We start from the raw sequence: 26,947 nt of genomic DNA, 5'->3' as shown, positions 1-26,947 counted from the left end.
TACCAATACCAATACCCTGTTACGTTAGATCTAATCTCTAACCCTCCAACAGCTCATCTTCCATACTAAAAACCACCACCTCGCCCTCCTCACTCTCCACCACAGCCTTTTTGACACTCACCTCACCATCGTCATCCTCATAACCAATATCCTCACTCCCTGCTTCCGTAACCTCAATCATCTCCTCCCCATCCCCCGCATTAGCATCATCGTCACCAAGCATCCTCTCCCTACCCTTCCCCCTATACTCAACCAACTCCAACTCCCCTCCCCGCCGCCACCCCCTTTTCCCCACCACCACCACCCTATACGCAATCACCACCTCTCCCTCAACCGCATACGCCTCCTCATCCCCCTTCTCTCTATCCCCCCCCACCTCCGCACCCACCGCCAACCCCGGCACGGCCGCCGCAAGCGGCACATCCGCCCCCAGCGTCCCGCCACGCCGCACCCCACTCTCCCTCGACACGGAAAATCCCTCCGCAGTCTTGATACCCGTAATCACAAACAACCGTCCGCTAATCCCACGGCTAGGGAAGAGGATGCGCTTCGCGCGCGGCGTGGCCATGACTAGATTCTGGATGGCCGCCTCGTCGGGCTCGCAGAAGCGCGTCGTCACCGTGGCGGCCGAGTACGTGGTGCTGCCGGACAGGGAGAACTCTGAGGCGGCTTTGAGGCCGGCGAGTTCGAGGAGGTGAGCGGATAGGGAGAGCGAGGCGCCCCGGTTGGTGGTGTGGGTGATGGTGAGGTTGGTTTGGGTGGTTGTGGCGATGTCGGGGAGGGATTCGGCGGGGAGGACGGCGAGGGGTCGGTGCGGGGTAAAGGGTTCGGTTAGGAGGTTGCCGAGGCGGATGGAGGAGTTGGGGGGGTAGTCGAAGGTGGGTGGGAGAATGTAAGTCTTTGGTGGTGGCATGGTGGTTGGGTGTGATATGGGAACAGGTGGTTCAAGGCTCCGGTCCGTGTGACCGATCCCTTGCGTCTTCGCTGGGTCAGATGCGAATCTTGGGGCCTATCATACGCGGCCCAAAATTAGGTAGGTAGGTGAGATTTTGGTTCTGTAACTTGACAAGGGGTTTGGGGACGTGTGATAAACAGAGTTTCCCCAAGTTCCGCTCTCAATATCAGGCGCGAGATGGCTCAAAGAATTTTTTAGTGGTAAGGCATAATTAGCTGTTTCGTGTGGAGTTAAGCGTGCGGCTGAAGACGTACAGCTTGGGTGCATACCCAGCGCACCCTATTGGACCGGAGACAGACGCACGCCGATGCAATGCTCCCCTCAGAATGGTTCACTCACGTGTGGTTGGCTCCGGCCAGCCTCTGACGGCGTTAAGCAGACCCAGCCCAATCAGCTAGGGTGAGCCAGCTACACTCTACGCGGCGAGTGAACGACCAGGTCACGGAGCTACCGCGTTCGAAAAATAGGTAGGTGGGTGGTCTGTACTTGGCTACGTCGGATGATCGGACTTGGATCGCGGCACAGCCCGACGGCAATGGGGACACTGGAATCGGTGGCTCCTTTCCAAGGCACACGTCAAACAGCAAATTTTCTACTTCCAGCATGCTCGGACTCCCAGGCCTTGGTCGGACCACTGGGCGCCGCGAGCGGCCGTCTGGGCGAATGTTGGTTTAGGCTTCAACACAACTCTTTGAGATGGTTAGACGTAAACCTGCAAAACTCAAGTTTAGGCTCCAACACAACTCTTTGGGATGGTTGGACGCAAACCTGCAGGACTCAAGTCTGTTGGTATCTGAACGAGATGAGTCAAGTAGTATAAAGTAGGCTGCTGACCCTTCTTGGTAGTTGGACTTTCACCCATATTCCGAAAACCACATTCAACGCCAGACAACGGTACCCTGAGGGACTCACAATCCATAAAAGTTTTGTTACAGACTAGTGCTCCTCCAGATCGTTATCCTGTTACAATGCAGCTCACCGCTATTATTGTCCTCGCCCTATCTACCGGTGCCCACGCTTGGACGAACGGGGTTGCAAACGACGACACCGAAGCATGCACAATCGAGAATACCGATCAAAAGCTCCAGCCAGGCGATGAATGTTCTTTTTTTGTTGATGCGGTGGGCGGAATTAACCACGGAAGTGAGTACCTACCTAGTACCTTTGTCCTTGGACCCATATTGGACCCGGAGATGCTGGATGGGTAAAGGGACCTCGACCACCTTGTGAATCACTGCCAGATACTAACGAAAGCTTGGATCAGAGTGCGCTATGAAAGGCGCAAAGATAGAGCCTTACTGTGCGCCTGCAGCAGTCGGTGGGGTGTGTACGGACGGACAGGAGCCTGTCCTGTTGTGTGACGTAGATCTGTGAATAGGATTGTCCGAAATGCGGCCTACTTTTGTTCGACAGGTGGAAGATTGCACAGGGTGGGCAAAAGCGGAAGCCAAGCTACACGGCATAGACAGTTATCAAGTACGTTATAGCTTCCAGAGAGGTATTTTGCCATCCTCCTTCACCCCTTGCGATCTTTCTCTGCAGGATACACCACAACTTTGTCCACGTCAGCCCCCTTATAATCAAATCCATTCCACAACCCTCCCACGGTAATCGTATTGTGCTTCCCCTTCTCTAGCGGCAACAGCAGCGGCGTGGATAGGATGATGCCTTTGTGGGTATCCCTCTGATATAGCGTCTCAACCTTTTCCGTGTCGCCGTTGAGCACCACACTCGAAATGCGGCGTAGCTGCCAGTTCCCGCCGATCCGGTCTGGCGTGCCACCGGGCTGATCGCCGAACCCCATGTCGTCTGAGTTCTGGTAGTAGAATGACACCCACTGTGGTTTCCCAGTGCCCTCGATTCCCCTGAACGTGATGGTGCTGTCGTTACCGTAAATGCCCGTGACGATAGCTCCCTTGCTAGCGAAGTTGGCCTCCTGCTTGAACGCGCCCCCAGATGTTTTAGCGTCGGCCGCGAAGTACGTCTTGCCCTTGACGGGCGACCACTCGCCGGTCTCCACATTCAAATCATACACGTCGTTCCACACCAACTGGAGTGTCTTCTTGTGGTCGTCAATTTCCATGGGTAGCCAGATATAGCGGCTGTCCCAGAGCGAGTTGGAATCCCACTGGTCGCCAAGGTACAGGTGCGTTGTCTTCTTCTTTCCCTTGATTGTCAACGTGAAGCCCGACTGCGAGTTGTACGTCCGGGTATTGAGCGGCGCCACCATAAACGGCTGCGACCATGGCCCCGTGAGAGAATCGGCGCGGAAAGCCACAACGTTGTTGGGCCGGTAGCCGGTCTTGTGGCTCATGAGAGCGTAGTAGCTCTTCTCGGTCTGAACAATGGTGGGGGCCTCTAGATCATACTTGTCGAAACGGTGGATCACCTTCTCCAGCGCCGTTTTATCCTCGTTGTAGGAACTCAGGTAGACATCTCGGCCTTCCTTGCGGTCCCCATTGGAATACAGTGCATACGACCTTCCGTCCTTGTAGTCGGTAAAGAGGCCGAAATCCTGCGACCAGTTGCCCAGCGGCGCGGTGGCGCTCACGAAGGTGTAGGGGCCCGAGATATTCGGAGAATGGGCGAACCCTTGAAGCAGCAATCCATACGTCCCATTATCCGCGTGCCACCACATCTGCCCTCTGTAAGTCGGTCTGTGCATTGAAACGGCGGATGGATGCCCAGGTGCTTACGTGATACTCATTGGTAACCTCGCTGTAAACCACCTTTGGCCGCTGGATGATGTGGGATGGTGAGATGTAGTGATGTTCCGGGACAGGGGCTACACGCGACAGTCAGCAGAAACGGAGGTAAGGACAAATACGTTAAGACAAACTTAGCGCAAGGCCGTGACTCTCCCACGTTGCAAGATCATCTGAACTGTAGACGGCAACACCCCCGCCTTCGGGCTGGTCTTCAACCTTGTACTCGCCGAATAACCAGAACTTGCCGGTATCCTTGTCGATTGTCACACATCCAGCATGGGCATTGACAAGGTTACCATCCGTGTCGCGCCACCTGCCGCCGGGGACGATGTATCTGGCGGCCGAGAGGCCAGCAAGGAGGGTGAGGGCCCAGAGGTTTGGTCGAGCCATTGTGAGGTTGGCGGGGACGTATTTCCAAAGGTTCTCAGCACCATACCCTCGACCTGATGACGCAGCTGTTGATTATATGGAGATCTCTTCCCTTTGCTTGGCGTCTTTCGGCTAAGCTCAGAGAGTTGGGGATTGTTGACTCGGGAGGCTTTACGCCGAGTTCTGCCCCCACATGTCGTCTCTCAAGCGGCTGTATCCTGCTTTTCCTCCTACCCCCTGCTCGGGCGGGGTCGCGTGAGCGAGTGAACCGAAGCCGAGAACAACCAACCAGTCCCACCACTCGCATTTCTCCCAGCCCAACGGCCATACTCTCCAGCGTCGACGCCAACCGACTCCGCCAATCTCTCTCGCGCGGTACCTCGGCGACGGCCCCCCGGAGTTACGCTGTCTCACCTTGATCGCAACATTTGGCGACCGCACTCTACACTTGGACTTATCGTCTTCTTCCTCTCGGCGGCGATCGGAAGACGCATGCCACAGACGAGGGCAGGGCGCAGTTGGCACGATATATTGAACGATCAGGACACCTTCCACTACATCAAGGGAGACGAGGACAGTGACCTCTGATACCTAGACTTCCAGTGTCATAGCCTGGCGGTTGTCATATGACACAATTACTGACGTTGAACTTACATGACTAAATCAAGGTCGCGTCATGCACGTTTTGCCTCCACAGACCGCTTCGTGTGTACGCATCCAGTCATGCCATCTGAATCTTCATTTTGAGGGGCGGGTCTTTATGCTCAGCTCTTCCACCTCGCAATTAGAAAAAAAAAAAGGCCAAACCTCCTTCCGGCAGCCTCGGTCTCGGACAATCGTGCGTTCTTAGTTCATGTCTTGGCCCATAGCCGGTTCTTGAAGCTGTCGATTAGTACACTACAAAATGTGCAAATTTTGTTAACGGTTGTTGTGCCGTATTGCTAGGAAATACGCAACTGGAAACATACTGGAAGTCTTTAGGTGTGGGAGAGGGAGAAACATGAGTTCTAGATGACAGTGGGATGATAAGGCAGCTCACCACCGTCTCGGTCACAGAGAACAGCTGGTGAGGAAATATACCGCCTAGTATTGTAGCTCTGTTCCCTGTGTCATCCCTCTTACTCCTGGGCCAAGGGGGATGCCCAAAGTGTGAATCTGGAGGGCCAACTTTCCGGCCGACGGCAGGAAACCATTTAGAACACCCCCACCCATATCCGCCATATCACTTACAGTGGGGCTTGTACCGAAAGCCTACCTATATATCACATCAAGTTACTAAGTGTGTGAATGTGGAGTTAGACGTTGTGCTTATTAGATGTGGTGTTATTACAGTAATGCTGACTGATACTAGTTATAGAATTTCTGTTTTTTTTCTCTCCTTTTATAGCCCTTGAGAGAAAGAAGAGAGGATATAATAGACATAACCAGGCCCGGATAAGCAATGATGGTTTGAAAGAGGTTTCTTTGCCGGGTATTAGCGCAGGGGAGCCAGTGAACCATCAGACAGGTATCTTGGGTAACTAATAGTATTACACCCAAGGAAGATTCGTCGGGGAGAAACAACGAAGCAGATTGGAGACAACAGAACCAGACCTCCCTGATCACATGGAGATCGGAACAATCCGCATATGGGGTGCAGACGGCAACTCGCCCCAGAAATATCCGGGTCGCTTTTCTGCATCTAAGAACTCTGTTTCCTCATTCCATAACTCGACAGTCCCGAAGCCGGGTTCTGGCTCCGAACGACCCACAATCATCGCTTATCTGCCGGCGTCGATGGCACTGCCGAGGGGTGACTGCAAGCCGCATGTCTGGGGTCGAGATTGAATAATGGTACATTGGCCAACCACCGCGTTGCCTGTTTCCTTGGCCCTGCGGTTAATATCACAACAAACGTAGTACCACACCTGACACACGAGCATGATGTGGCAAGCCCGTCAATGTTTCATTCCGGTTCGGGCTCGGAAGGAGATCCGAGAATAACACCATTAGCACGACGACAGGGACAGGAGAGGGCGTGTTTATCATCTATCACTTGAGGGCTGAGCCCAGTGGGAAAGTCGGCTACTCAGACTGGGAACCCGTTGCTGTTTGTATCGTCTAGAAGGTCCCCTTGGCTTTCCGAAAGCCAGAGAAAGTATATCTATGCTCAATAGTAAAGACCTTGAGACTCGAAACGGCACCACTTTCTTGACTCCTGACGAGAAACTGGGCTTCCAGTGATCGTTTGTTCAATACATGTAAAGTATTGGCGCGCTCGTTGCTCGCAGGAAACGCGCAGAAAGGTATGACACGCAAGGCTTGACCAGAGGATCACCAGTCCCGGAATTGGCCCCTACCGACGCGTTATCCAACCAGACTCTAGCCTATGATTAAGATCATATTACTTGAACCACCCAAGAGGCAACGCGCAGCTGCCGCCTCACTCGAGTCTCCAGTGTGGGCCGTCTTCCCAGCGTCGTCAGTGCCCGCCCAACAACAGCCGGTCCCAGCTTGCTCTTGATAGCATATTAACGTGCCCTCGTGCGGGGGTAGTTGCACCCCATCGTCTGAATCCATTCGCACTCACTTTCTACTTTCCTTATCTGGATAATTCCAGGAAATATCGATGTGTTGTGTGACAGATATGACAATCACCTTGGCCAGACAGTCCTGGACTTGGTCATTGGCGCCTTGAATCGGACCGGTTGAATCAACTTTGACGAATGCAAGTCAAGCTGTTGGCATAGACAAAAACAAACAGGCCACCCGATTATTTAATACCTACCATGGTCTCCCATCTCACGATCGTGGCTTTCTTTCCCTTTTTCCTCTTCAGAATCTCCATCTCAGCCGCGAGCAATCAATTCCATCCCTGAAAGATGAAGTTGTTTTCTCTTCTCGCCCTCTCTGGGCTTAAAAGGAGAATATAAGCTTTAGGATGTGCTACCATCTCAAACCAGGTAAGGTTTAAACACTCCGAAGTTGCCAAGGTGAGGTTAACATCCCAGCAGCGCATCGACACTCTTGTCGAGCCAGAGCAGCATCCCTTCTGCCCACGTCCATCAGATTGTCGGTGGCAACGCGATCAATGCAACCATGGACCCAGCCATTGACATTGCTGAGAAAGCCACATAAACTTCCTGCACCTTCAGGTCGGTCTCAGTCCCTGTCAGCTCGCAAGGCTGTAGCAGTCTCTAATCTGCCTATCATAGCGAGGACCTGAGCAACTACTGGACCGCCGTTTTGTACTTCAAGGCCCGCAACGGCTCCTACAAACGTGTGCCCCAATACCCCAACGCCCTGCTCGGCAGCATGACCGGCGGCATGACTGTGTACTACATGCAAGCCGACTTCAACTCCAACGGCAACCAAAAGATCACCAGCTTCAAGCCCGTATGTCCCCCCAGCCCCATCACTCCTCAGCCCTAGTACCCTACCCGCTTCAAGTTCCGGAGCTAACCCTCCTCTCCCATCCCAGGGCTTCCGCATGACGGTCGGCAGCCCCACCACGACGGGCGGCAACGCGCCCAACCTCCACTACACATGTCTGCAGGACATCATGACGCGCTTCCCCGAGACGACCACGTTCCCTACATCGCCCTGTCCAGCCGGGATCATGGCGATCCACCACTTCCCCGCGTGCTGGGACGGCAAGAACCTGGACTCGCCCAACCACCAGGACCACATGTACTACAGCGGCACGGGCGGGTTCGTGGCGCACCGGGCGTGCCCGTCGTCGCACCCCGTGCGCATGCCGCACATCGCGCTCGAGACCATGTGGGACACGCGCCAGTTCAACGACCGCAACCTGTGGCCCGCCGACGGCTCGCAGCCCTTCGTCTGGAGCTACGGCGACACCAAGGGGTATGGCACGCATGCGGATTACGTTTTTGGCTGGAAGGGCGATGCCCTGCAGCGTACCATGGACTCGCGCGCCCTGCTGAGTGATGGCCTCAAGACCCAGGCTGTGGCTACGGCGAATCGGTGCACGATTCCGGCTACAGTGCGGGAGGATGTTGATGGCTGTGAGTTCCTTTTTCCTTGCTTTCTCTTTAGTCGTTCATGTGGTCCGGTTGTGTTTACTAACTTTTGCAGGGCTTGATGCGCTTCCTGGCCATAGTATGTGAAGTCCAAGTGGTAATTTCTGACTAGGGGGTAAGGATTCTTGGAAGATTGAGTCCTGTTTGGAGACATCTCAGTTCCTCAGATGGGCGTTTATAACACTGTGTCTTTTGCGTGCCGATGCTCCGTCCACCGGAAGTGTGACCCTCATGGGTGCCAGCCCATCACCGCTCTTTAGCCTCTGGCGTCTTCCTTTACTTAGGTAGTCAATAAACACCACCAGCGCTCCGCAGTTGCTTGTACTTTCACAAATGTGCATACCGTTGACATCGAAGCTAGGCGCTCCTCTTTGATAGGCGGTACGCGCCACATGCTGCCCTGTTGAGGTCTGCGAGGTCAGCAACATCGTGGGGTGATTTGCTTTTTTGCCCTGCTCCACCGCACCGCGAGATTCGGCAAGAGCGAAACCCAGCTGTGATTCGGGGTAGGATGGGCGACCGTCGATGACCTTGAAGCAGCAACTCTCGATCAGAAAAATTGGATTAAGGAACGCCTAGTCTAGCCACACTACTATGCTTTCTGGCCATTCTTTCGCCCCATTCAATTTCCTCCTGTATGGGAAGGATAACGTTTCGATAGAGACCGTCACACGTCGTCGAGTCCTCCAGGCTGACTCTCGAGCCGGCCGGTACCCAATCGACATCCAGACATGCACGGATCGCGCTCTTATACGTGGGGAAACAGTCTCCCAAAGCCATGTCCAATACTCGCAGGGCTGTCGCATAATCTGCGTTTGGAGTGGTGTCTTGGCCATCCCGGAACTTCTCGATCGGCAGCCAGGTGTGCAACTCGATAAGCAGCACCCCCAGTCTGAGGATACCAATATTGGGATGGAAGATTCCTGGAGTCGCTCCGCTGCTACCTGGGATACCACCCTCCGTATCTCCAAAAGCCGACTCGATATAGGGCTGTTGGTAATTAATCGCGTTTCTCGACGCGGGCGAATGGAAGAAGAAAATCTGGTCCTCGCTCCATGGGTTGCTGCTGAAGAACGCGCTTTCGTGGAACTGGAGAACCGAATATGCCAATGTCAGAGCCAGCCGGCGCTTAGTAAGAAGTTCTCCCGGCTGTTGTGTCGCAAGAAGCAAGTCCCTCAAGGAGACGGGCGCTGCCACGGTAGGAATCCCGAGCTTCCGCGGCGCGGGTTCCAGTAGAAAGATCCTCCGCGGCGTGCACGGAGTTTCGGAGTCCTCAACCACGAGACGTAGACCGTACTGGGCTGCTCTGCCATTTATAGCCTCAATAGCAGCACAGATTGGCCCCAACTCGGAACATTGTGTCGTCATTGCTCTGTAGCATCCAGTATTATTTTCTGCTATGCGGTGGATGTCTGGTGGCAACATACGAGATATCCTTCATGACAACCAACATTTCATTCCAAGGCCCATGTCCCTTGATGAGAAATGCTAGGTCCAGCTCTGTCCGTTTCAATCTAGGGGGCGTCCTCTCGGAGGCGGCGGCTAAGGACAGTCGTGCTTGATGGGCTATCCCGCAGCCACAAACCCAGTACGCCGATAGGGTCCGAAATAGCCTCTTCGACATAGATCGAAGGTGGAGCAGATGCTCCGCTTCGGAGTCTGCCAGCCCGTCCCCGGTGGGATGGTGTCCATGGTGGTTCTGCTTCTCTGCTCTCCTGGTGGCATAGTCAATGGTCCGCTCAAGTCTGCATCTCCACCTACGCAAGTTCGCGAGGCAGATGTCCCGTCGTTTTTCCCGCCTTAGAAACCTCAGCCGTTCCCAGAATCCGCTAGGCTGAGCTTTTTGGGCCTGGAAAATCTTCATCTTCTCCGACATCCTCTCAAAGTCCTAGACAGCGTGGTCAGCTGGCTGGCATCTGACACCGGCTCGAATGCTCCGGGAAGATATTTACTATATCGGACTTTGAGATCTTGACTGTCTCGTCTTCGATAAGCTGGTAGAAAAGTCGCAAGACCTTATCCATGGTCTCGAGGAAGACGGCGACATCATTGTCACTGGCAAAAAAGGCGTGCAGGGCCTGAGCGAGATCGCTGCCGGCAGCCCAACCGTCGACGCACGACTGAACCTCTCTGTCGTTGAGGATCTGCATCCTGCGTTCCTCGGACAGATCCGGCAGACTGGAGACGATTTGCTCCATTTGTTTGTGCATTTCGTATGTCTCCCAGTAGAACTCGTCGTAGAACTCGGTCAATTTCCGGTCGCGGGTGGACCTGCCGGCGGCATTTTTGAGCAGCGACGCCGTCGACGCCGAGAACTTGCCGGCCTCGACGAACAGCGGTAGCACCGCAAGGACGATGCCGGCAATCTCAAACCCCGACATTTGGTCTTTGGTCCTTATCAGCCCGACAACATTACGCGCTCAGGCGGCCGGCTTACGACGGAATTCCAGAGTTGCAGGTGGGCGAGAGGAGGGGAAGTCGGCGCAGCACCGCCCGTCAGAAATGCCAAGACGCTAAAAATCGGCCTCTCGCGCAGCAAACTGTTGGATGGTAAAAAAAGGGTGGTTTCAGTCGCCGACCGCTGGCGTACATACAAGGCCCGGCCTTCCACTAAAACAACTGGGATGCGGAGACAAGGCAACTGTTTGGGACTATACTCCCATATACTGTACAATTCGTTCGCGGCAGTTTTTGACACTTTGGTGAAACAGACGACGACGGTGCAGATGCGGTTGGTTCAGTTACAGTGAGCTTCGCTCGGCAGTCGTGCTTGTGGTCCAGGGGTAGCTTGCAATCAGCGGCTGAAATGTTACTTTTCACATCGAAAACAGGCTCACCCCGCCCGCAGATAGATACTTCACTGCAGCGACCCGAAAAGGCGCTAGGCACCACCTAATGCCAAATCTAACGAACCCACCCCAAACAACTTACCGCATCTCTACATCCAACTATCGAATCGCCCGAGATGCGCCCACCAATTGAGCATGCGTTGCTTCAGGTGCTCAACGTCTTGAACAAGGGCATCCAGACACCCTCCCTAGCCGACCGAGCATACTCAAGAGCAGGCTCGGGCTCGGGCATTGCGCTATTGCCGCCGCAGATACGATCCGAGTTCGAAACCATCTTGACGCGACTGAGCATCTGGGCCGGCAGCATGGGTGTTCTCGCACCAAGCCATGCATCCCTCGATGAGAGACTCCATTCTGGCGACCACGACGAGATTCGCGATGTTCTCTGCCACCTGCTCGGCCGCCTGAAAGAAACTCTTCAGCTTGCCATGGAGCCGCCTGCACAGGAATCCGAAGGCGAGTCGGAAGGCAGCGATCCCAGCGACAGCGACTCGCTGGTGAGTCTAGACATGGCTGACAATGTTCTGGGCATGGAAGGGCGTCCACCCCTGGATGCAAGCCCAGTCGTAAAAGCGAATGATATCATCAGTCGTCTCTACCGACTGTCATCGGCAATACGGAAACCGGTGTCATCGAGGGAGAATGAGAGGGTTCGGAAGTTTGCCCAGGACCTGGTGAACCGTCCGGACATGCAATCCCAGGCTGAGGAACTAGATTCGCTTGGTTCGTTTGCCCGGTGGCTGACCGGCTACAAGTACCCCAAGGCCCCGCAACCCCTTGTTGAGAGACTGGTGTCTTCTGTTGCGTTCCGCCGCGCAAGATTGCTCTACCGACATCGACACCAAAGCAAGCTCCAACAGGGCGTGCCAAAGGTGGTCCGAGAGCGAGGTAATGACTTTCACATGAACCCAGAGCGCGCTGCAGCTGCTGCCCAAGGGTTGGCTGGAAACGTTCCGGCTCTCGGATTCGATCCAGGACCATCTCCGAGTGTCGTCTTTTCAGCTACCGTTGCGTCTTCTGTGGATCGCCGCCGGTACCAATCCTTTGGAAAATCGGTACCCCTGTCCGGAATCACGCAAACCGCGGTGAATCGGAGAAGGAACCTAGATGTGCCCCCATATTCGGGACCGACGGATGAATCTTCAGATCAAGCTTTTTGTCCGTATTGCACAAGGGCGATCGACATGAAAGAAACAAGGGAGCCACGCTGGACGTAAGTCCTTCTCTCCAAACTGACTCTGTTCTTGAATGACTGGATAATCTAACGAACGGGACAAGGCGGCATATTCTGAAAGATATTGAGCCTTACATCTGTTTGTTTCCTGATTGCGGTGACGATGGCCTATCCTTCCGGTCCTCGGATGAGTGGCTGAGGCATATGCAGCAACACACCCTGGTCTGGTCGTGTCAGATCGTGGGGCACGAGAGTGAGGTCTATCGTTCTTCTGAGGAGCTCGAGGACCACATACGCTCCGCGCATTCTGACTCTGTCACCGACAGCCAGATTCCATACCTGGTCCGGAGCAGCGCCAGGCCGCACCCTGATCTATTTTCTGTTCTTGCCTCATCGTGGAACCTCGCAGCGACCGGCGCATCTGACAACCCTACCGAGCCAAGAGCATCTCCTGTCTGCATTTTGTGTCAGGAGGAAATTGGATCCCAATCCGGAACCGAGAGCGAAGGTAACCTATGTGACCACATATTGAACCACCTAGAGGAGATGGCCCTCTTCTCCCTCCCGCCAACCGAACATACAGAAGATGGGCGCTCGATGGCGTCAGGGAAGAAGACTCGGGGCACAGCTCAGGATATTTCGGACTTACCGCCAGCGGAGTTTGACGACGATAATGGCGGCGCGGCTCTTAGCCCATCGTGGCAGCTTTACAGAAAAGAGGGCGTATTACCCCGCCTGTCCGGGTCACCAGATGAAGAGACCCTGCAGAGGGTGTACAGAGAGGTACAAAACATGCGACTCGCAGATGATCCCTCTTTAGAGCCTTCAGACCGTGAAGCCGACCCGATCTTGGGACATTTTACCAAGGTAATGATGAAAGAGGGAAGGTCCGCTACGTTGGGACGACCAACGTGCGGCGCGGTCGACTGTGAACTGGACCTGTGCACTGTGGTACTGCGTGAAAAATTGCAGTCCTCACCCTACTGTGCAACACATACATGCCAGTACCTACTCCGGATAGCAGATGCCGAAGGCGAAGCACCTGCTTTCTGTCATCTTCCAAAGGCAAAGGATGTACCATTCTGCGCAGAACACATGAAATGCGGTCGGCCGCACTGTCCTGAACAGGGCTTCTATGAACAAGCAGGCGAGAGAGCCGTGTCAACTGACAGTCACGTTCTACCCTGGTTTTGTTGGAGACACCGCTGTCAGGAGGGTGGGTGCAACCGCGGCATTGACAACAATCAGCAAAAGCGCTGTGCAAGGCATGCCTTGACGTTGCCTCAGGGATGGCCGTTTATTAAGCAGCATAAGCTAAGTGACGTTGATCTAGAGTTCAACAAGGCCCGCAACAGGTTCATATCTTTATCAGGAATCCCGATGAAGTGGGAGGACCCTACTTTGCTAGACAATGCGCTTCAGGTGGTTCCTCTCGATCAAATCTACGAAGAAGCCGACACGGAAAACCTTCAGTTCCTAGAGGAGGCCATTTCTGCTGGGCAGTGGCCGGAATGGGGTTACCAGGATTGTGTCGTCCGCACGCTGTTACGTTGGTTCAAACGCGACTTCTTCACATGGGTCAACAATCCGGTCTGTTCCGTATGCCTGTCGCCAACCATTGCACTGGGAATGACACCGCCAACCGACCAAGAGACTGTCCACGGCGCGATGCGCGTGGAGCTATACGAATGCCACAATGGAAGATGCGGTGCGAAACAGCGTTTTCCGCGGTACTCGAGCGCCGTGAAATTGCTGGAAACGCGCAGAGGGCGCGTTGGAGAGTGGACCAACTGCTTCGGCTTCCTCTGTCGGGCAATTGGTAGTCGTGTCCGCTGGGTGTGGAACTCGGAAGACCACACGTGGCTGGAGATTTACTCGGAACACCAGGATAGATGGGTCCACGCCGATGTCTGCGAAGATGCCTGGGACAAACCCCTGCTGTATTCCAAAGGTACTGTTTCCTTCACAAATAAGCGGGATCTACTTAGGTACCTTCACTGTGTTGGAACTGACTTTAAGATTACATAGGATGGGGCAAGCGTATGGCTTATTGCATCGCCTTCTCCCTCGACGGCGCGACGGATGTGACTGGGCGATATGTTGTGGAAGAAGCCCACGCGCTGCCAAGGGACATATGCTCCGAGACTCAGCTTACCGAGATCCTGGCCGAGATCACGGCGATGCGTCGCGAAGGCAGAAGCGATGAGGTAAAGGCCCGCTTGGTCAAGGAGGACGAAATCGAAGCCGAGCAACTTATGTCCGGTAGCCCTGTCTAATTTGATTAACTTAGTCTTAAGAGTTATATCTACTGCGCTCATTCTTGCTGTTAAATGGAACACACGAATAGGACAGGCGATGATACCAACCTCACATGTCAATTATGCGCGGCCGTCGAGAGAAGTGTCTGCCGCCAGACCGATGAAGATGGAGGCTGATTCAACGCATAATACTCTTTTGTCAATCTCGCCTTGGGAATATCTAATAGGTGCAGAATGTTAGTTACGTAGATGCTTCTCTTGACATGCCTCTTGCGTCTCGCTGATCACCTACGAAAGTAGGTAGCTTTAACCTGGCCAAGGACAGCTACTTGGCCTTCTCTTCTTTGTGGGACACGCTCAGGTTCCTTATTTGGAAGCAGAATGAGAGATGGCGGAGGCCCGCGTCACCCGTATCATTTCAACGGTAAAGAGCTGCGTCATAGGGTAAGATGTCTTCGAGACGTTTCGACGCGCGATGCTGCCGCTTCCCGGCAGACCGGCTCTCTATATTTCCCTTACCGAGTACGTCCAGCTTCCCAATCGCCACCGTTGCACATGTCAAGTATGAATTAAACGATAGCACGTGAGAATATAGACGACACAATGCTAATACACTCTCAAGTACCCCCCTACGAATAGTACCTGCATTCCAGCTCAGAATCCACAACCGCAGCCCTCAATATCATGTCTCCCTCGCCGCGAACAACCCCTAATAACACACCGCCCAACCCTCCTCGCCGCTCACTCTAATAGTCAATAACAACCATCTCCACTTCCCCCTCTGCCTTCCTCCTTCCTCTTCACTCCTCTCGAACCACCAACACCAATGCCAGACAGCTCCACTTCATTGTCTCTCAAAAACGTCCCAACACCCCCCCCACCATCACCCCCAACAACCCTCCCCAACACACCGTCCTCCGCAAACTCTTGCAAGCACTTCCTCGCATCTTCCACCCTCTCCTCCCACGCATCCCGCTCCCGCCGCACGCGCGCAGCCACCTTGGTCACCAGCAACGCGTCATTCTCCTCCCGGCACAAAGAAAAAAACGTGTCATGCCGCTCGCCACAGTTCGTCTCGCGCTTCACCACCTCCTCGGCATGCGAGGCACGCAGCTCGCGGCGCACATGCTCGCGGCGGTCCGCGTCGAGCTTGAAGCGGGCTTCGCCCTCGAGGTGCGAGGCGAGGAACTTGCTTACCAAGCCGCAGGAGAAGCAGCAGCAGCTGGTTTGCGGGGCGAGGGCTAGGGAGGCGGGGCCGTGTGGGGGTTCGGGCCCGACGTGGTGCGTAAGGTGGGCGGTGAGGAGGGTGTGGGTGAGAAGTTTGTAGTGCGGAGAGGGTGTGCCGGCTGGGGGGAGGAGATGGCGGAGGAAGGGGAGCCGGAGGTGGGGGCATTCGGCGGTGGAGATGGTGGCGGTTTGGGCAGCGATCCTTTGGCAGAGGGTAGTCAGGAGGTCGTCCCAGGAGTGGGTGAGGAGAGTACTGGTGAAGTTGGCGAGCGTGGCGGGGTTGACAATCAGGCTGCGCTCCTTTGACGTGAGGTCCCGGGTCCTCGTGGAACGAGAAGTGCCCAGAGATTGCGGGTCTGCCATGAGAAGAGCGGCGTGGCTGCGGAGATCTCTGATATCTAACCCGACGATTACAGACTCGCTCAGCCATTTAACCATATCCAATACCTCGGGTTGCGGGAACTCCTCGCTGGAGGCCCACGAGGTCAAGATTGGCAGCGCACCCAAAACGAAAGGTGGTCTGGTAAGGGCAGCCGCCGCGAGAATTGGAAGAACACTGTGAAGGGCAAAGTTAATATGGAGTGACGAAAGTACGGCGGCTGTAAGCGATCCTGTCCATACCGTGTCCTGAACAAGCCATAGTCTTGCGGAGAGTTTATCATGTTCATGATCCCGGCACCATCGGATTCCCGAAGATAGCCCTCCTTCTTGAAAATGGCCTTGAGATCTTTAGCCTACTGTCTAGCCATGTCAACAGCCAGCTCTTCCAAGTCATGGTTGGGTTGCTTTTTGGATGGGCGTAGAAGCCGCGAGCAGATCCCCCGGTGCTCCAGATCGCCCTGTAGAATATTGTCGAGCATGCTGCAAGTCATGAGCGTAGGGATGATAAACAATGGGGTATACCATGGATTGGACTCACCTCTCACAAATTTTGCTCATGTCTAGGAGGCCCGCGAGGGCACTGACCCTAACAAGGTCGAAAATGTCGCTCACAGCCGCGGCATCAACCAACCCAAGGACATCGTTAAACAGGTCGTACTCGCAGCACACCACAGCTGCCTCTAGTACCAGCAGGATTATGGCCTTATCGGCTTTCACAAAAACTGCTGCATCATCGCCCCAAGCAATCCTCGCCAGGCGGCGCATGGTCTCTACGGCGTACTGCCGACGAGTCGGCTCGCACGCGGCAAGTAGATATTTCTCTGCGTAATAATTAGCGCAGCAAGGGCTGAGCGGTGCCTGGCCTCACAGTTGTGTCAGGAACCTGTCGGCCGAACTTTGCGGGACTAGTACCGCAACCTAGGCGTGCTGTTAATGTCTCGATATCTTCAGATCTCCTACGTGCCCGGATGGCTGGAATGCAACTTACGGTTGTGCGGTAGAAGTGGGTGAAGGTTGGATTTGTTGAATCCAATCCTTCGTACCTCTCTTCCTTGCGATTGTCGACACCCTTGAACGGATCACCCCCCGGAATTAGATTCACCCTCAGGTCTTTTTCATCAATCGCCATTTCGGAGCGGAGGAAGACGCCATCCAAGTCGACAAGCTTCTTGATTATGATGGACGTTTTGTAGCTTTCGCCGATTTTGTGCCGGTCCAAACTGGGATTATCACCTGGACCGTTGCGAGACCGGCGGCGCGAAAAATATCGCAAATACCAGTCGCCTTTGAGATAACCCTCTTCACGCTTTTCGATGGCGGCAAGAAAGACATCAAAGTCTAGTTCGGTGGAAACCTCGCGTAAGCACTGCACACGGCGAAGGTCAGTCGTCTTGAGGCCACGCAGGGCCAAACTGGCCTCGGTGTACTCGTGTTCCATCACGTAGTACAGAGAAGGCAGACAGTTGCTTGTGGACTCCTCCTAGTTGCACTGTACCAGATGCTCGAGCCAACTGGCGAGTGACTGCTGGAGCTGAGCATTTTGGGGTTGACATAGAGGCAAAGGAGCAGACGGCCGCTCCAGGTGAGGAGAGATAGCGAGATTATAAGTCAGGGCCCATCGGTAACCGGACGTGACGGGTAAAACTTCATGGTGGGCATCCAAGTACCAGCACAAGACTGATGGTTGGATCTCGGAGGTCTTGTACGTCACCTCCTTGCCGGCATGGCGCAAAACTATGTCACCGCCCGTGTGGGGTGACGGCAGGCAGATGACGAGGGTACCAAACATGCCGGGGAATTTTTAGGTGCTGATAGCGTGTCAGCATTCCGGTTCATTCGGGTTGGTGTTCAACGTTGGTATGCATTGGGTGTTTCTCACTCGGCATGGGCCTTGAACATGGCACCTTTCTCGTAGATGAGCATCTTGTAAGGATCGGCGATGATGGGGGATGTGATGTCCAGTGTTTTCTTCACAAAGTCGATGCATTGGCCAACGGTTCTCGGCCAGGTACCACTGTAAAATCTGAAGTGTGAAGCGTCCAACTCTCATGTATTGCGCGCCGACGTGTCGACGACGGTTTCGTCATGCTTTTGGAAAGGAGTCATGTGGCATTGGGCGACCAACTGACGGGCCTGCTCTTCTTGCAATGGGACGCCAATGTTCCCAACTCCATCGACGTACAACCCAAGCTGGTCGTTAAAGTCGGTTGTCGGCAAAGTATCAAAACCAGCAAATGGTCTCTCATGCTTGTTGTCGTTGAGGGCAAGGAGAATGTCCTTCGTTCTAGCACGGAACGCAGCTCTCCAACTCCGAGCATTGTCGCGGCGAGATTTATCCGAGGTGCGGTTTGGGTTGCCGTCACGATTTGCGATTGTATTTGGCTCATGTTTTACCATGTCCATGTTGGCGGCAAGTGAAAACGACGGGGGAGCTAAAGGAAGACAGAAAGTAGAAGTCAGGAGGTGAGAGGCAACTCAGATAGGTATTCGTAACTGACCGTGTTTGCATTTTTTGCACCGAAATCGACACGTTGGTGTTCATCACATATATTTTTATTGGTGGATCAACCTGGTCTCTATAAGCTCGATCCACTTTAGTCCCTCTTCGTCCTTTCTTTCCTTTTTCCATTCCCCAGGCTCCTGTCAAATTCGTGCCACTTATCCCGGTGCCCGAATCTTTGTTCGTTCCCGCCAGTCGAATATTATTTCATTCTTACGTCTACACTTACGTTTTCTCCCTGTGTCCCTTTTGTATCGTAAGACTCGAATTCATGGCCGATGAATGAATGCATAGGTATGCGAAGCATATGTGAATACACGCCATATCGATGAATACACAGATGATTACATGTACGACCAACCCCAGTTCACCCGCTAATTATCACGAGAGGAAGAAGCCATCTAACCATAATTACATACCAGTCTCTGGGTAAGTAAAACATGCTTATTTTCCAGTAACGTTAGTTATTCTTTGTATGTTATTCCTCACTAATATCAAGAATACCAATTCCCAACCATGGCAGGTCATCACAGCAGAACTCTTCGTGACATCCTGTTGTTTAGTATCACATGCATCGGGTTGGCTCCGGGGCCCGCTAGGGACACGGGTCCCGTGTGTAATTACATGAAAACCCCGATGTTATTACAAAGATTTGTACGCGAGCGTTGCCTCCTGCTTGCCACCTGCATCACCCAGCAACCACAATAATACGACTTACCAGCTCGATGGCCAATTCCTTTCCGGACAACTGCCTCCCCCCCGAACGCGAATACAACTCCCGAGAGGCCCTGTATACGTCAATTAACGAATGGGCTATTACTCGAGGCTACGCCTTTACGATCAAAAGGTCAGCTAGAGAAAAGAGTGGGAAAGCAACGGTCACGTTTGCATGCGATCGAGCCTGCCGACCACCTCCACCAGGAGAGCGCAAAAGGAAGACAGTTACTCGAGGGACCAATTGTCCCTTTTCTGTGCTTGCAAAGGAGTCTCATAACGGCACCTGGACTCTAAGACATCGCCCTGATCAACGCTTCTCTGTGCACAGCCATGAGCCGAGCCAACATCCGTCCGCCCACCCAGTTCATCGGCAGCTGTCCTCTCTCGAGAAAAGTCAGATTGCGTCCCTTTCGGACAATAGAGTTGCCTCGAAAGATATTCAGTCTCTTGTTCAGCAAAGAGGTTCTCTCGCAACTCGGAAAGACATCTACAACCGGGTTGCTGACATACGTCGAGACGCTTGCAAGGGCCAGAGTCCGATTCACGCACTAGCAGACCAGCTTGAAAAGGAAGGCTTCTGGAGCCGGATACAATTTGCACCGGATGGACGGGTTACAGCCGTTCTTTTCGCACATCCCGACTCTTTGGCCTACCTTCGAGCCTACCCAGAACTCCTCCTCCTCGACTGCACGTACAAGACAAACAAGCACGGCATGCCTCTTCTTGATATGATTGGCGTCGATGCGACACAGCGGTCATTCTGTGTGGCATTTGCATTCCTAAGCGGCGAGGCAGAGGAAGACTATGCATGGGCGCTTGAGCAGTTGAGATCACTGTACGAACAATGTGGCATTACACCCCCATCTGTTATTTTAACAGATCGCTGTCTTGCGGCGATGAATGCGGCTTCAAATCTATTTCCTTCTGCCGCTATACTCCTCTGCCTTTGGCATGCAAACAAGGCAGTCTTAGCTCGATGTCAACCCAAGTTCCCAGAGGCTGAGGAGTGGAAGGAATTCAACGAGTTCTGGCACTCGATCATTGGCTCACCGACGGAAGATGAGTATGCCAAGCGACTAGTCGAGTTTCAGCAGAGATATACCCCTGAGCACCTCGATGAAGTGGGGTATATCAACGCTACATGGCTTAACCCTTTCAAGGAGAAGCTTGTCCGCGCGTGGGTCGACCAGTCAAGTCATTTTGGCAACACGGCTACCTCACGAGTGGAAGGTATCCATGCCCTCCTCAAGTCTTATTTGAGAAGGTCGACACTCGACCTCTTCGAAGCTTGGAAAGCAATTCGGCTTGCTGTTCTCAACCAACTATCAGAGCTACAAGCACGTCAAGCATCACAACAGACTCGAACTCCTCTCGAGCTTTCAGGAGCTTTATACGGCGCTGTCCGAGGCTAGGTATCTCATGAGGCGTTGAGGAAGGTCGAGGAGCAACGGAAGCTGCTTCTGACGAAGAACCGCCTTCCATCTCCGATTTGTACAGGCACCTTTTCTCGAGTCTAGGGGCTCCCATGCTGCCATGTACTACGCACTCGTCAAGGCGAGCCTCTTCTGCTCAACGACTTCCATTCGCACTGGCATCTAAGACGCAATGGGGCCCCACAGTTACTTCTTGAGCCTCGCCAGCGTACTGAGCCAATTCAAGCGCGAAGCTCACTCCCAAAGTCGAGTACCAAGCGGGAGCCGAGCCACTTTGAGGTAGTGGAGGCTCAAGCAGCCCAACCGCGCCGGGCTCCAAGTCGATGCACTAAGTGCAATGGAATTGGTCATACGAGGACCTCAAAGGCATGCCCTTTACGGTATTCGGATGTGTTGTGATTATTGAGATTGGTACGTTATTGGTTGCTAGTGATACATGTGGTGGGGGAGGCGGCAGCGTTTGTTTGTATTGTTTTGTAATAGCATCAGCGGTATTTCATGTAATTACACACGGGACCCGTGTCCCTAGCGGGCCCCTTAGTGGGAGCCCATCGGGTTTTGAAGTCACCTTGACGCGGCATCCGTCCACAGCGGCAGACGGCCATATCCAGACTACCGGAACCGTCCGTCCATTGCTCTGGGAAACAACTAGAGCGCATTGGTCGTTCCTCCGCTTAGGCGGCCCAAGGGAGCCAGCCAATTATGGTTGCATTTATCCGCGCTAGCGCCCGTGATAATATCCTCGAATTTATTGCTCTTCTTACCCCGGATCGGGTAAAAACAACCCCAGATCCACTGTCCCGGCGCAATCTCCGTAGCAGGGAATCCAGTGCCGTGCCGGCGGGGACATTATTGGAGCGCAAACCCCAGTCAAATCATCAGGGCCGTTTCATGGACAATCAGGGGCCATGCATTACCGGTGAGTTCTGGCTGTCACTCTTGTCACCAGCCGAGACCTCCCACAGCCCGTGTCGAGGTAAGAGAGGTTTTTGTCTTCCCCAACCAATGGCGCTGGCACGGACGAGCAGGGGGGTGTGACAGATTCTTACGCATAGTCAAGTAGTGTTAGCCAACTTTACTCCATCCTTCAGCAAAACAGCCACCCGGGACCTACATTTCCGACCCCAACCGCCGCTGCCCGGTTCTTGTGTCGAACCTGGCACGAGGGATTATCAGCATGCTTCCCGCCGGGGCTCACTCATCCCATTGCACCGGCATGTGGCAGCGGGGCTTTGCGGATGCCTGTTTGGAGGTAATTGTCGATCATCTGCGGGACCCTCGTGGATCATTGCTATTGGAATGCGGAGTAGCGGTGGTCGGAAAAGAACGCGGTCCTTTATACGTTTCGGGTTTGCCCCTCTCTTAGGTCAGGAACACCAACCTATTTTCCATTCCAAAGCCCATCACGCTGGCGACCACGGCGCAGCTGCCATGGAAACCCAGTCTGGGGACTTACATACGACGTTAAATATCGCTTGCCCTGAGCCTCAGATTTTTGGTGGCTCACCATGGTGGGCAATTCCTTTTTGTGGTTCCTAGTCCTCATTTCAACATGTCACGGTTCCATACTCCCGAGGTTGCCGCCAGCCGCCGACGAACAAGAAGTCCATCCAAATAATGGTGTAGGGGGTGGCGCTGGACCGTGGCGGAAGCCGGGCTATGTTCGAATGCCCGTTTCGAGGCAGAAGTTCAATGGGACAGGGAAAGGACCAGGCGGAATACACACGCCGCCGCCGCCAATATCGGAACACCCGCAACACGGCCCACCCCATCAGCATCCTCCAGCGGACCAACAAAGAGATTCTACCCGGCCAGCGACAACCACCAAGTTGCCGCCGATCAAGCGAGACCCCTTGGCCCTGCAAGCCCAACCAGTCGCTCCCCACCAGGGTACGAACAGCAGACGATGGGGCTGGTCAAGCTTAGAGGAGCTAGGGGGAATTGCGTACATCATCCAGTGTGGGTAGCCCTCCCGACCCGTCTGTTATTGGGAAAAATTAACTCACCTACTCAGTGGAGATCGGGACACCACCCCAAAAGGTCAAGGTGTTCATTGACACGGGTTCCTACGAGCTTTGGGTCAATCCTAGGTGTGACACCTCGGCCTCGGAGTCGATTTGCCAAAGCCACGGCAACTATTACCCAGGCCAATCCTCCTCGTCTACGTATGTAGGAGGCAAATTCGCCGTCACCTACGGAACGGGAGCTGTCAGGGGGAGCTATTGGTCCGACACAATGAGTGTAGCAAGTAAGTGCTCTCGAGCCCCACCCCAGGCTAGGGTCTGACGACAAGCAGTGCTTGAAATCCCTCAGGCTCAGTTTGCCGTTGCCGACGATAGCAACTACACCTTTTCAGGGATCCTAGGGCTGGGATATTCCTACCCCTATTCCATCAACTACCCCAGCGTTTTGACTTTGATGGTCGCTCAAGAGATGATCTTGGCCCCTATTTTTGGCTTGGGGTTAGGGGGTGACCAAGATAACTTCAGTACGTGGGTTCTAAGCTACCTTACAAGACACTTCTTCGCTAACTAAGCTCCATAGGTGAGATCATATTTGGTGGCGTGAACAGGTGGAAGTTTGCCGGCCCACTTGAGGCCGTTCACATCTGGCCGCCCATCTCACAACAAGACCCAAGATGGATACAGTAAGCCAACAACTTTATCATCCTTTGGGGTCTCCCATATCAACATAGAAACATGTTCTCGGTTAACACAGCCAAGATACTGGGTCAACGTGACCTCGGTCGGCATGACCAAGCCCGGCGAACCCGCCGTGATCTACACCAACCGCGATACCTTCAGCATGCCGACGCTCCTCGACACGGGTTCCACTCTCTCCTACATCCGCGAGGATCTCGTTGCCCAGATCGGCCAGCAGTTTGATGCTACCATCGACAGCGGAGGCAACTACATTGTCGACTGCGCCTGGCGCGACGAACCGGGCACTGTGGATTTTGGGTTTAACAGGGGCAGGATGGTCATCAACGTGCGCTACAAGGACTTTATTTATCAGCAGTATCCGGGCCATTGCATGCTGGGGGTGCAACCCGCAGATGTAGGATCGACCCATTACGTTCTAGGGGACACGTTTATTCGCGGGGCTTATTGTGAGTTTCACCGCTCACGGTCTTGCACTGAAGTGGTAATGAATCAATGAGGTTTTGTAGCGCTTGACTGACATATGAGCAGTGGTTTTTGATCAACAGTCGGATATCGTTTGGATGAACCAGTACTACAACTGCGGCGACGGGGTGGTTACGGTCGGGGCGACCAAGGGGGATACGGGGTCCATTGTCGGCGCATGTTAGTGGATTTGGTATGAAGGCCGGTAGGTAACTTTGGTTGTTAAGGCCATATTCAAGAGGCAGTCTGATTCCCCGGGGCTCATATTCAAGAGAAAGGACGGAGACAGACGATACCAGATTCTACAATCTCACGAACCCACACACCCCAACTTCACAGGACAACATCAACTCCCTTCAAACACCCTTCCTAATATCCTCCCCAACCGGCCCCTCCCTTGTCCAAATATTCATGCCCACCTTCCCGCCAGTCACAACCGGCAGCCCAGCATGCAGCGTCCTCTCATCACCGCGCCCATCCTCCCCCAAGTTCACCCAAAACACCGCATTCCCCTCCACCGGCCGAAACGTCAACCCCCTCTCCCACGGCTCATCACAATCCACAATCCTTTCAGCGCACCACCTCTCATCCGCGGGCGCATCCAGTCGCGGAAAATTCGTGCCCCCACCGGTCGTCCCGGGCTCGACACGCACGTACGCAAAAAACGAACTGACGCGGTTCCCGCCCACGGCGGCGGACGCGTGCGGGCTGCGCGGCGGGAACCAGTCCGTGTGGAAGTGGAAGTGCTCCGTCGCCGCGTACTTGACCAACTGCAGCGGCTCGAGGTTGGTGCGCGGCACGTCGAACCCCTGGAAGGACAGCGCGCGGGACTCGATGCAGGCGACGACGGGGTCGGAGGGGGGCACGGTGGTGGATTGGGAGGTCCGCAGGGAGGTGTGGGCTGAGTTGGCGGTGGTGCCGCTGCGGGAGAAGGTCGATTTGCTGGGGAGGAGGTACGGGTTGTTAGTGGTGAAGGGGGAGGGTAAGGGGTAGGGGAGAAGGGACAAACCCGAGATGCAGCAGGTGAGCACGCTCTGAGGGAGTGATGAAATCTTGGAGGTAGATGACGAGGGGCGACTTGGAGACAATGAGAGGTTTATATGGCGGGTGTTCGCAGACGTAGGTGTCCCCCACTAAAGGGGTTTGTTGCTTATTGTTCGGCTCCGCTGAGCTCAAGGCCGCCAGGGCTCCAAGCGCCGTGGCCAGGACGCGTATTGAAGGCATTGCGAGATGAGTGTTAGGTTTGTCTGTACAATCTTTCTGCGATCAGCCCCCCACATCTACCTTACTTCTCGTCACAGCTGTGCCGATAACCCGGGAGCTCGAGCCATGATGACGGGCGGTCTCGATGATGAAACAAATATGCTGCGCCGTCCGTGGCAAGAATTCAGGGGTCGGGTTGTTTCAACGCCAAGATCTGCGCCCCTGATTGCCACCCTGCGTTGGAGCTTATGGTCCCTATTACATCTCCGACCTCACTCATGCTCCAATATGGTGGAATTCCACTTTGTCGCGCTATAACTCAATTGTGGTTGAAGATATACCCGCTTCTTTTTTCCTCTTTTTTTGACAACATGAAGTTCAAGCTCAGTTACCTCCCTTTTCTGCTCGCCTCAAACTGCTTCGCTTGGAACCACATTGCTGGGCCAGAATTGACAAAACGAATCGCCAAAGGACCGATATTGGTTGCATGTAAGCACTAGATCCATGGGAGTGATGTCGAAGCTAGCTGCTAACCGTTTAGATGTTCTTGTAAGCCATGTACTCCACCGATAGCTGCAAAACCATGTATTAACGTCCCAACTTCATCCTAGCCACATGAGTACGTTACCTGATTATTTCACTCTTCGCCCCCCCCGCGCCAACCAGCTCACCATGACTAGGAAGAGCAGCGAGGCGCTCGAGCAGGAATGGATAAAAAATCAAGATATGGAAGGCGATATCGACTTTGTTAGTGTCGATTGTTCCGCTGAGGCGGAGCTCTGCTCCCGAGACCAAGTCTTCTCATTTCCCGCTATCCGTCTCCGGCAACTTAATGGGGGGCAGATTCGGTACCGTGGTGCCCGAAAGGCATCATCAATCCAAGGATTCCTCCGGAGGACAAGTCGCCCCAAGGTATCATATGTGACGGAGCAAAATAGGACCGCCTTTGAGTCTATCGATGACTTTGTCTTCGTAGGCCGCCTTCCTTCGGGGGAGAGGACCCTGCAAAGGGAGTTTGAGGCCGTCGCGGGAATATATCGTGACCGGTATTCCTTTGCAATGACCGGGGCCCATCGAACCCCAGAGCTCAGTTGCTACAACAACCTCGACGGACTTCAAGCCACCACAACAGTGCTCGATACTCCCGCGTCTTTCGAATCTTTTATCGCACTATGCGCAAAACCCCTGATTCCACAAATGACGAGGCGAAACGAGCTATCTTTCTACTCAGTAAGCACGGCGAACAAAATTCCTAACTCAGCCCCACTGACTTATGTTGGGGTATTAGACCCAGAAGAGCATTGTCCACTACTTCGTGCGCAACGAGAAGAAGGAAGAATACGTGACAGAAATGCGGCCACTTGCGAAGAGATACAAAGATTATCTACACTTCGTCACGATCGACGCAGACGAGTACGCCGATGCGGCTGAAATGCTAGGGATTGAGCGCGGATCTGAAGGGTTATCCGTGCAAAACCCTAATAACGGCGATATCTTTCCTTACCCAAGGAAGGGGGAGATCAACGCCGCCAGGATTGATGGGTTCCTCAAGGACATCATCAACGGAAAGGTAGAGGTTTGGCAACCCCGGACTTCGGGGCATGATGAGTTGTAGGGTAGATTCAGGGCGTGTAACTTCAGTCGAACACTGGACTTGCAAGACTGTATGATAGATAACTATCGAGGAACCGAAGGAAGAATTCAAGTTCTCAACGCTATTGCTTATCTCAAAACCAAACACCCACCCCATCTCCATCACCATCCCCATCACCATCCCCAACCTCAACCCCTCGCAGCCGAAACAGCCGGCATCCTCCCTCGCCCACCAACCCCCTCCCCAACCGTCACCTCCCCCTCAGCCCAATCCACACACCACCTCGCCAGCCTCCCCCTCTTCACATTGGCCGTCCACTCCCTCCCCACCACACCCGCATACACGCCCCCAGCCTCCCGATCCACGCGCCACACCATATCCTCGGCACCGCCCACCAACCCCGGGCACCCCTCATCAACACCCAATCCACCC

General features: G+C 54.1%; 8 protein-coding genes across 8 annotated transcripts; 4 read left to right on the top strand and 4 right to left on the bottom strand.

The window, feature by feature from the left end:
• Window positions 1–37: 37 nt before the first annotated feature.
• CHGG_02178 (uncharacterized protein) lies at window positions 38–913 on the bottom strand (the record flags this gene model as incomplete). The annotated part of the gene is made up of 1 exon (XM_001228693.1): window positions 38–913. One exon carries the CDS (start codon window positions 911–913, stop codon window positions 38–40), a length of 876 nt encoding a protein of 291 aa, XP_001228694.1.
• Window positions 914–2,471: 1,558 nt separating this feature from the next.
• On the bottom strand, window positions 2,472–4,053 carry CHGG_02177 (uncharacterized protein; the record flags this gene model as incomplete). Its single annotated transcript, XM_001228692.1, has 3 exons — window positions 2,472–3,593; window positions 3,652–3,740; window positions 3,795–4,053. 3 exons carry the CDS (start codon window positions 4,051–4,053, stop codon window positions 2,472–2,474), a joined length of 1,470 nt encoding a protein of 489 aa, XP_001228693.1.
• Window positions 4,054–7,326: 3,273 nt separating this feature from the next.
• Window positions 7,327–8,349, top strand: CHGG_02176 (uncharacterized protein; the record flags this gene model as incomplete). Its single annotated transcript, XM_001228691.1, has 4 exons — window positions 7,327–7,407; window positions 7,493–8,039; window positions 8,110–8,133; window positions 8,339–8,349. 4 exons carry the CDS (start codon window positions 7,327–7,329, stop codon window positions 8,347–8,349), a joined length of 663 nt encoding a protein of 220 aa, XP_001228692.1.
• A 269-nt stretch (window positions 8,350–8,618) lies between these two features.
• On the bottom strand, window positions 8,619–10,435 carry CHGG_02175 (uncharacterized protein; the record flags this gene model as incomplete). The annotated part of the gene is made up of 3 exons (XM_001228690.1): window positions 8,619–9,426; window positions 9,482–9,942; window positions 10,007–10,435. 3 exons carry the CDS (start codon window positions 10,433–10,435, stop codon window positions 8,619–8,621), a joined length of 1,698 nt encoding a protein of 565 aa, XP_001228691.1.
• Window positions 10,436–11,019: 584 nt separating this feature from the next.
• On the top strand, window positions 11,020–14,353 carry CHGG_02174 (uncharacterized protein; the record flags this gene model as incomplete). Its single annotated transcript, XM_001228689.1, has 4 exons — window positions 11,020–12,116; window positions 12,182–12,944; window positions 13,050–14,028; window positions 14,106–14,353. 4 exons carry the CDS (start codon window positions 11,020–11,022, stop codon window positions 14,351–14,353), a joined length of 3,087 nt encoding a protein of 1,028 aa, XP_001228690.1.
• A 735-nt stretch (window positions 14,354–15,088) lies between these two features.
• Window positions 15,089–17,381, bottom strand: CHGG_02173 (uncharacterized protein; the record flags this gene model as incomplete). Its single annotated transcript, XM_001228688.1, has 4 exons — window positions 15,089–16,118; window positions 16,184–16,296; window positions 16,529–16,801; window positions 16,932–17,381. The coding sequence occupies 4 exons, from the start codon at window positions 17,379–17,381 to the stop codon at window positions 15,089–15,091; spliced, it is 1,866 nt and encodes a 621-aa protein (XP_001228689.1).
• Window positions 17,382–18,028: 647 nt separating this feature from the next.
• On the top strand, window positions 18,029–20,572 carry CHGG_02172 (uncharacterized protein; the record flags this gene model as incomplete). Its single annotated transcript, XM_001228687.1, has 3 exons — window positions 18,029–18,284; window positions 18,866–18,872; window positions 19,489–20,572. The coding sequence occupies 3 exons, from the start codon at window positions 18,029–18,031 to the stop codon at window positions 20,570–20,572; spliced, it is 1,347 nt and encodes a 448-aa protein (XP_001228688.1).
• Window positions 20,573–22,101: 1,529 nt separating this feature from the next.
• On the top strand, window positions 22,102–24,711 carry CHGG_02171 (uncharacterized protein; the record flags this gene model as incomplete). The annotated part of the gene is made up of 7 exons (XM_001228686.1): window positions 22,102–22,552; window positions 22,608–22,841; window positions 22,950–23,081; window positions 23,138–23,240; window positions 23,317–23,702; window positions 23,785–23,898; window positions 24,149–24,711. 7 exons carry the CDS (start codon window positions 22,102–22,104, stop codon window positions 24,709–24,711), a joined length of 1,983 nt encoding a protein of 660 aa, XP_001228687.1.
• Window positions 24,712–26,947: the final 2,236 nt, after the last annotated feature.

This window comes from Chaetomium globosum, genomic scaffold (genome assembly GCF_000143365.1).
Source record: "Chaetomium globosum CBS 148.51 scaffold_2 genomic scaffold, whole genome shotgun sequence".
NCBI lineage: Eukaryota > Fungi > Ascomycota > Sordariomycetes > Sordariales > Chaetomiaceae > Chaetomium > Chaetomium globosum.
This window is presented reverse-complemented; position numbering and strand designations above follow the sequence as displayed.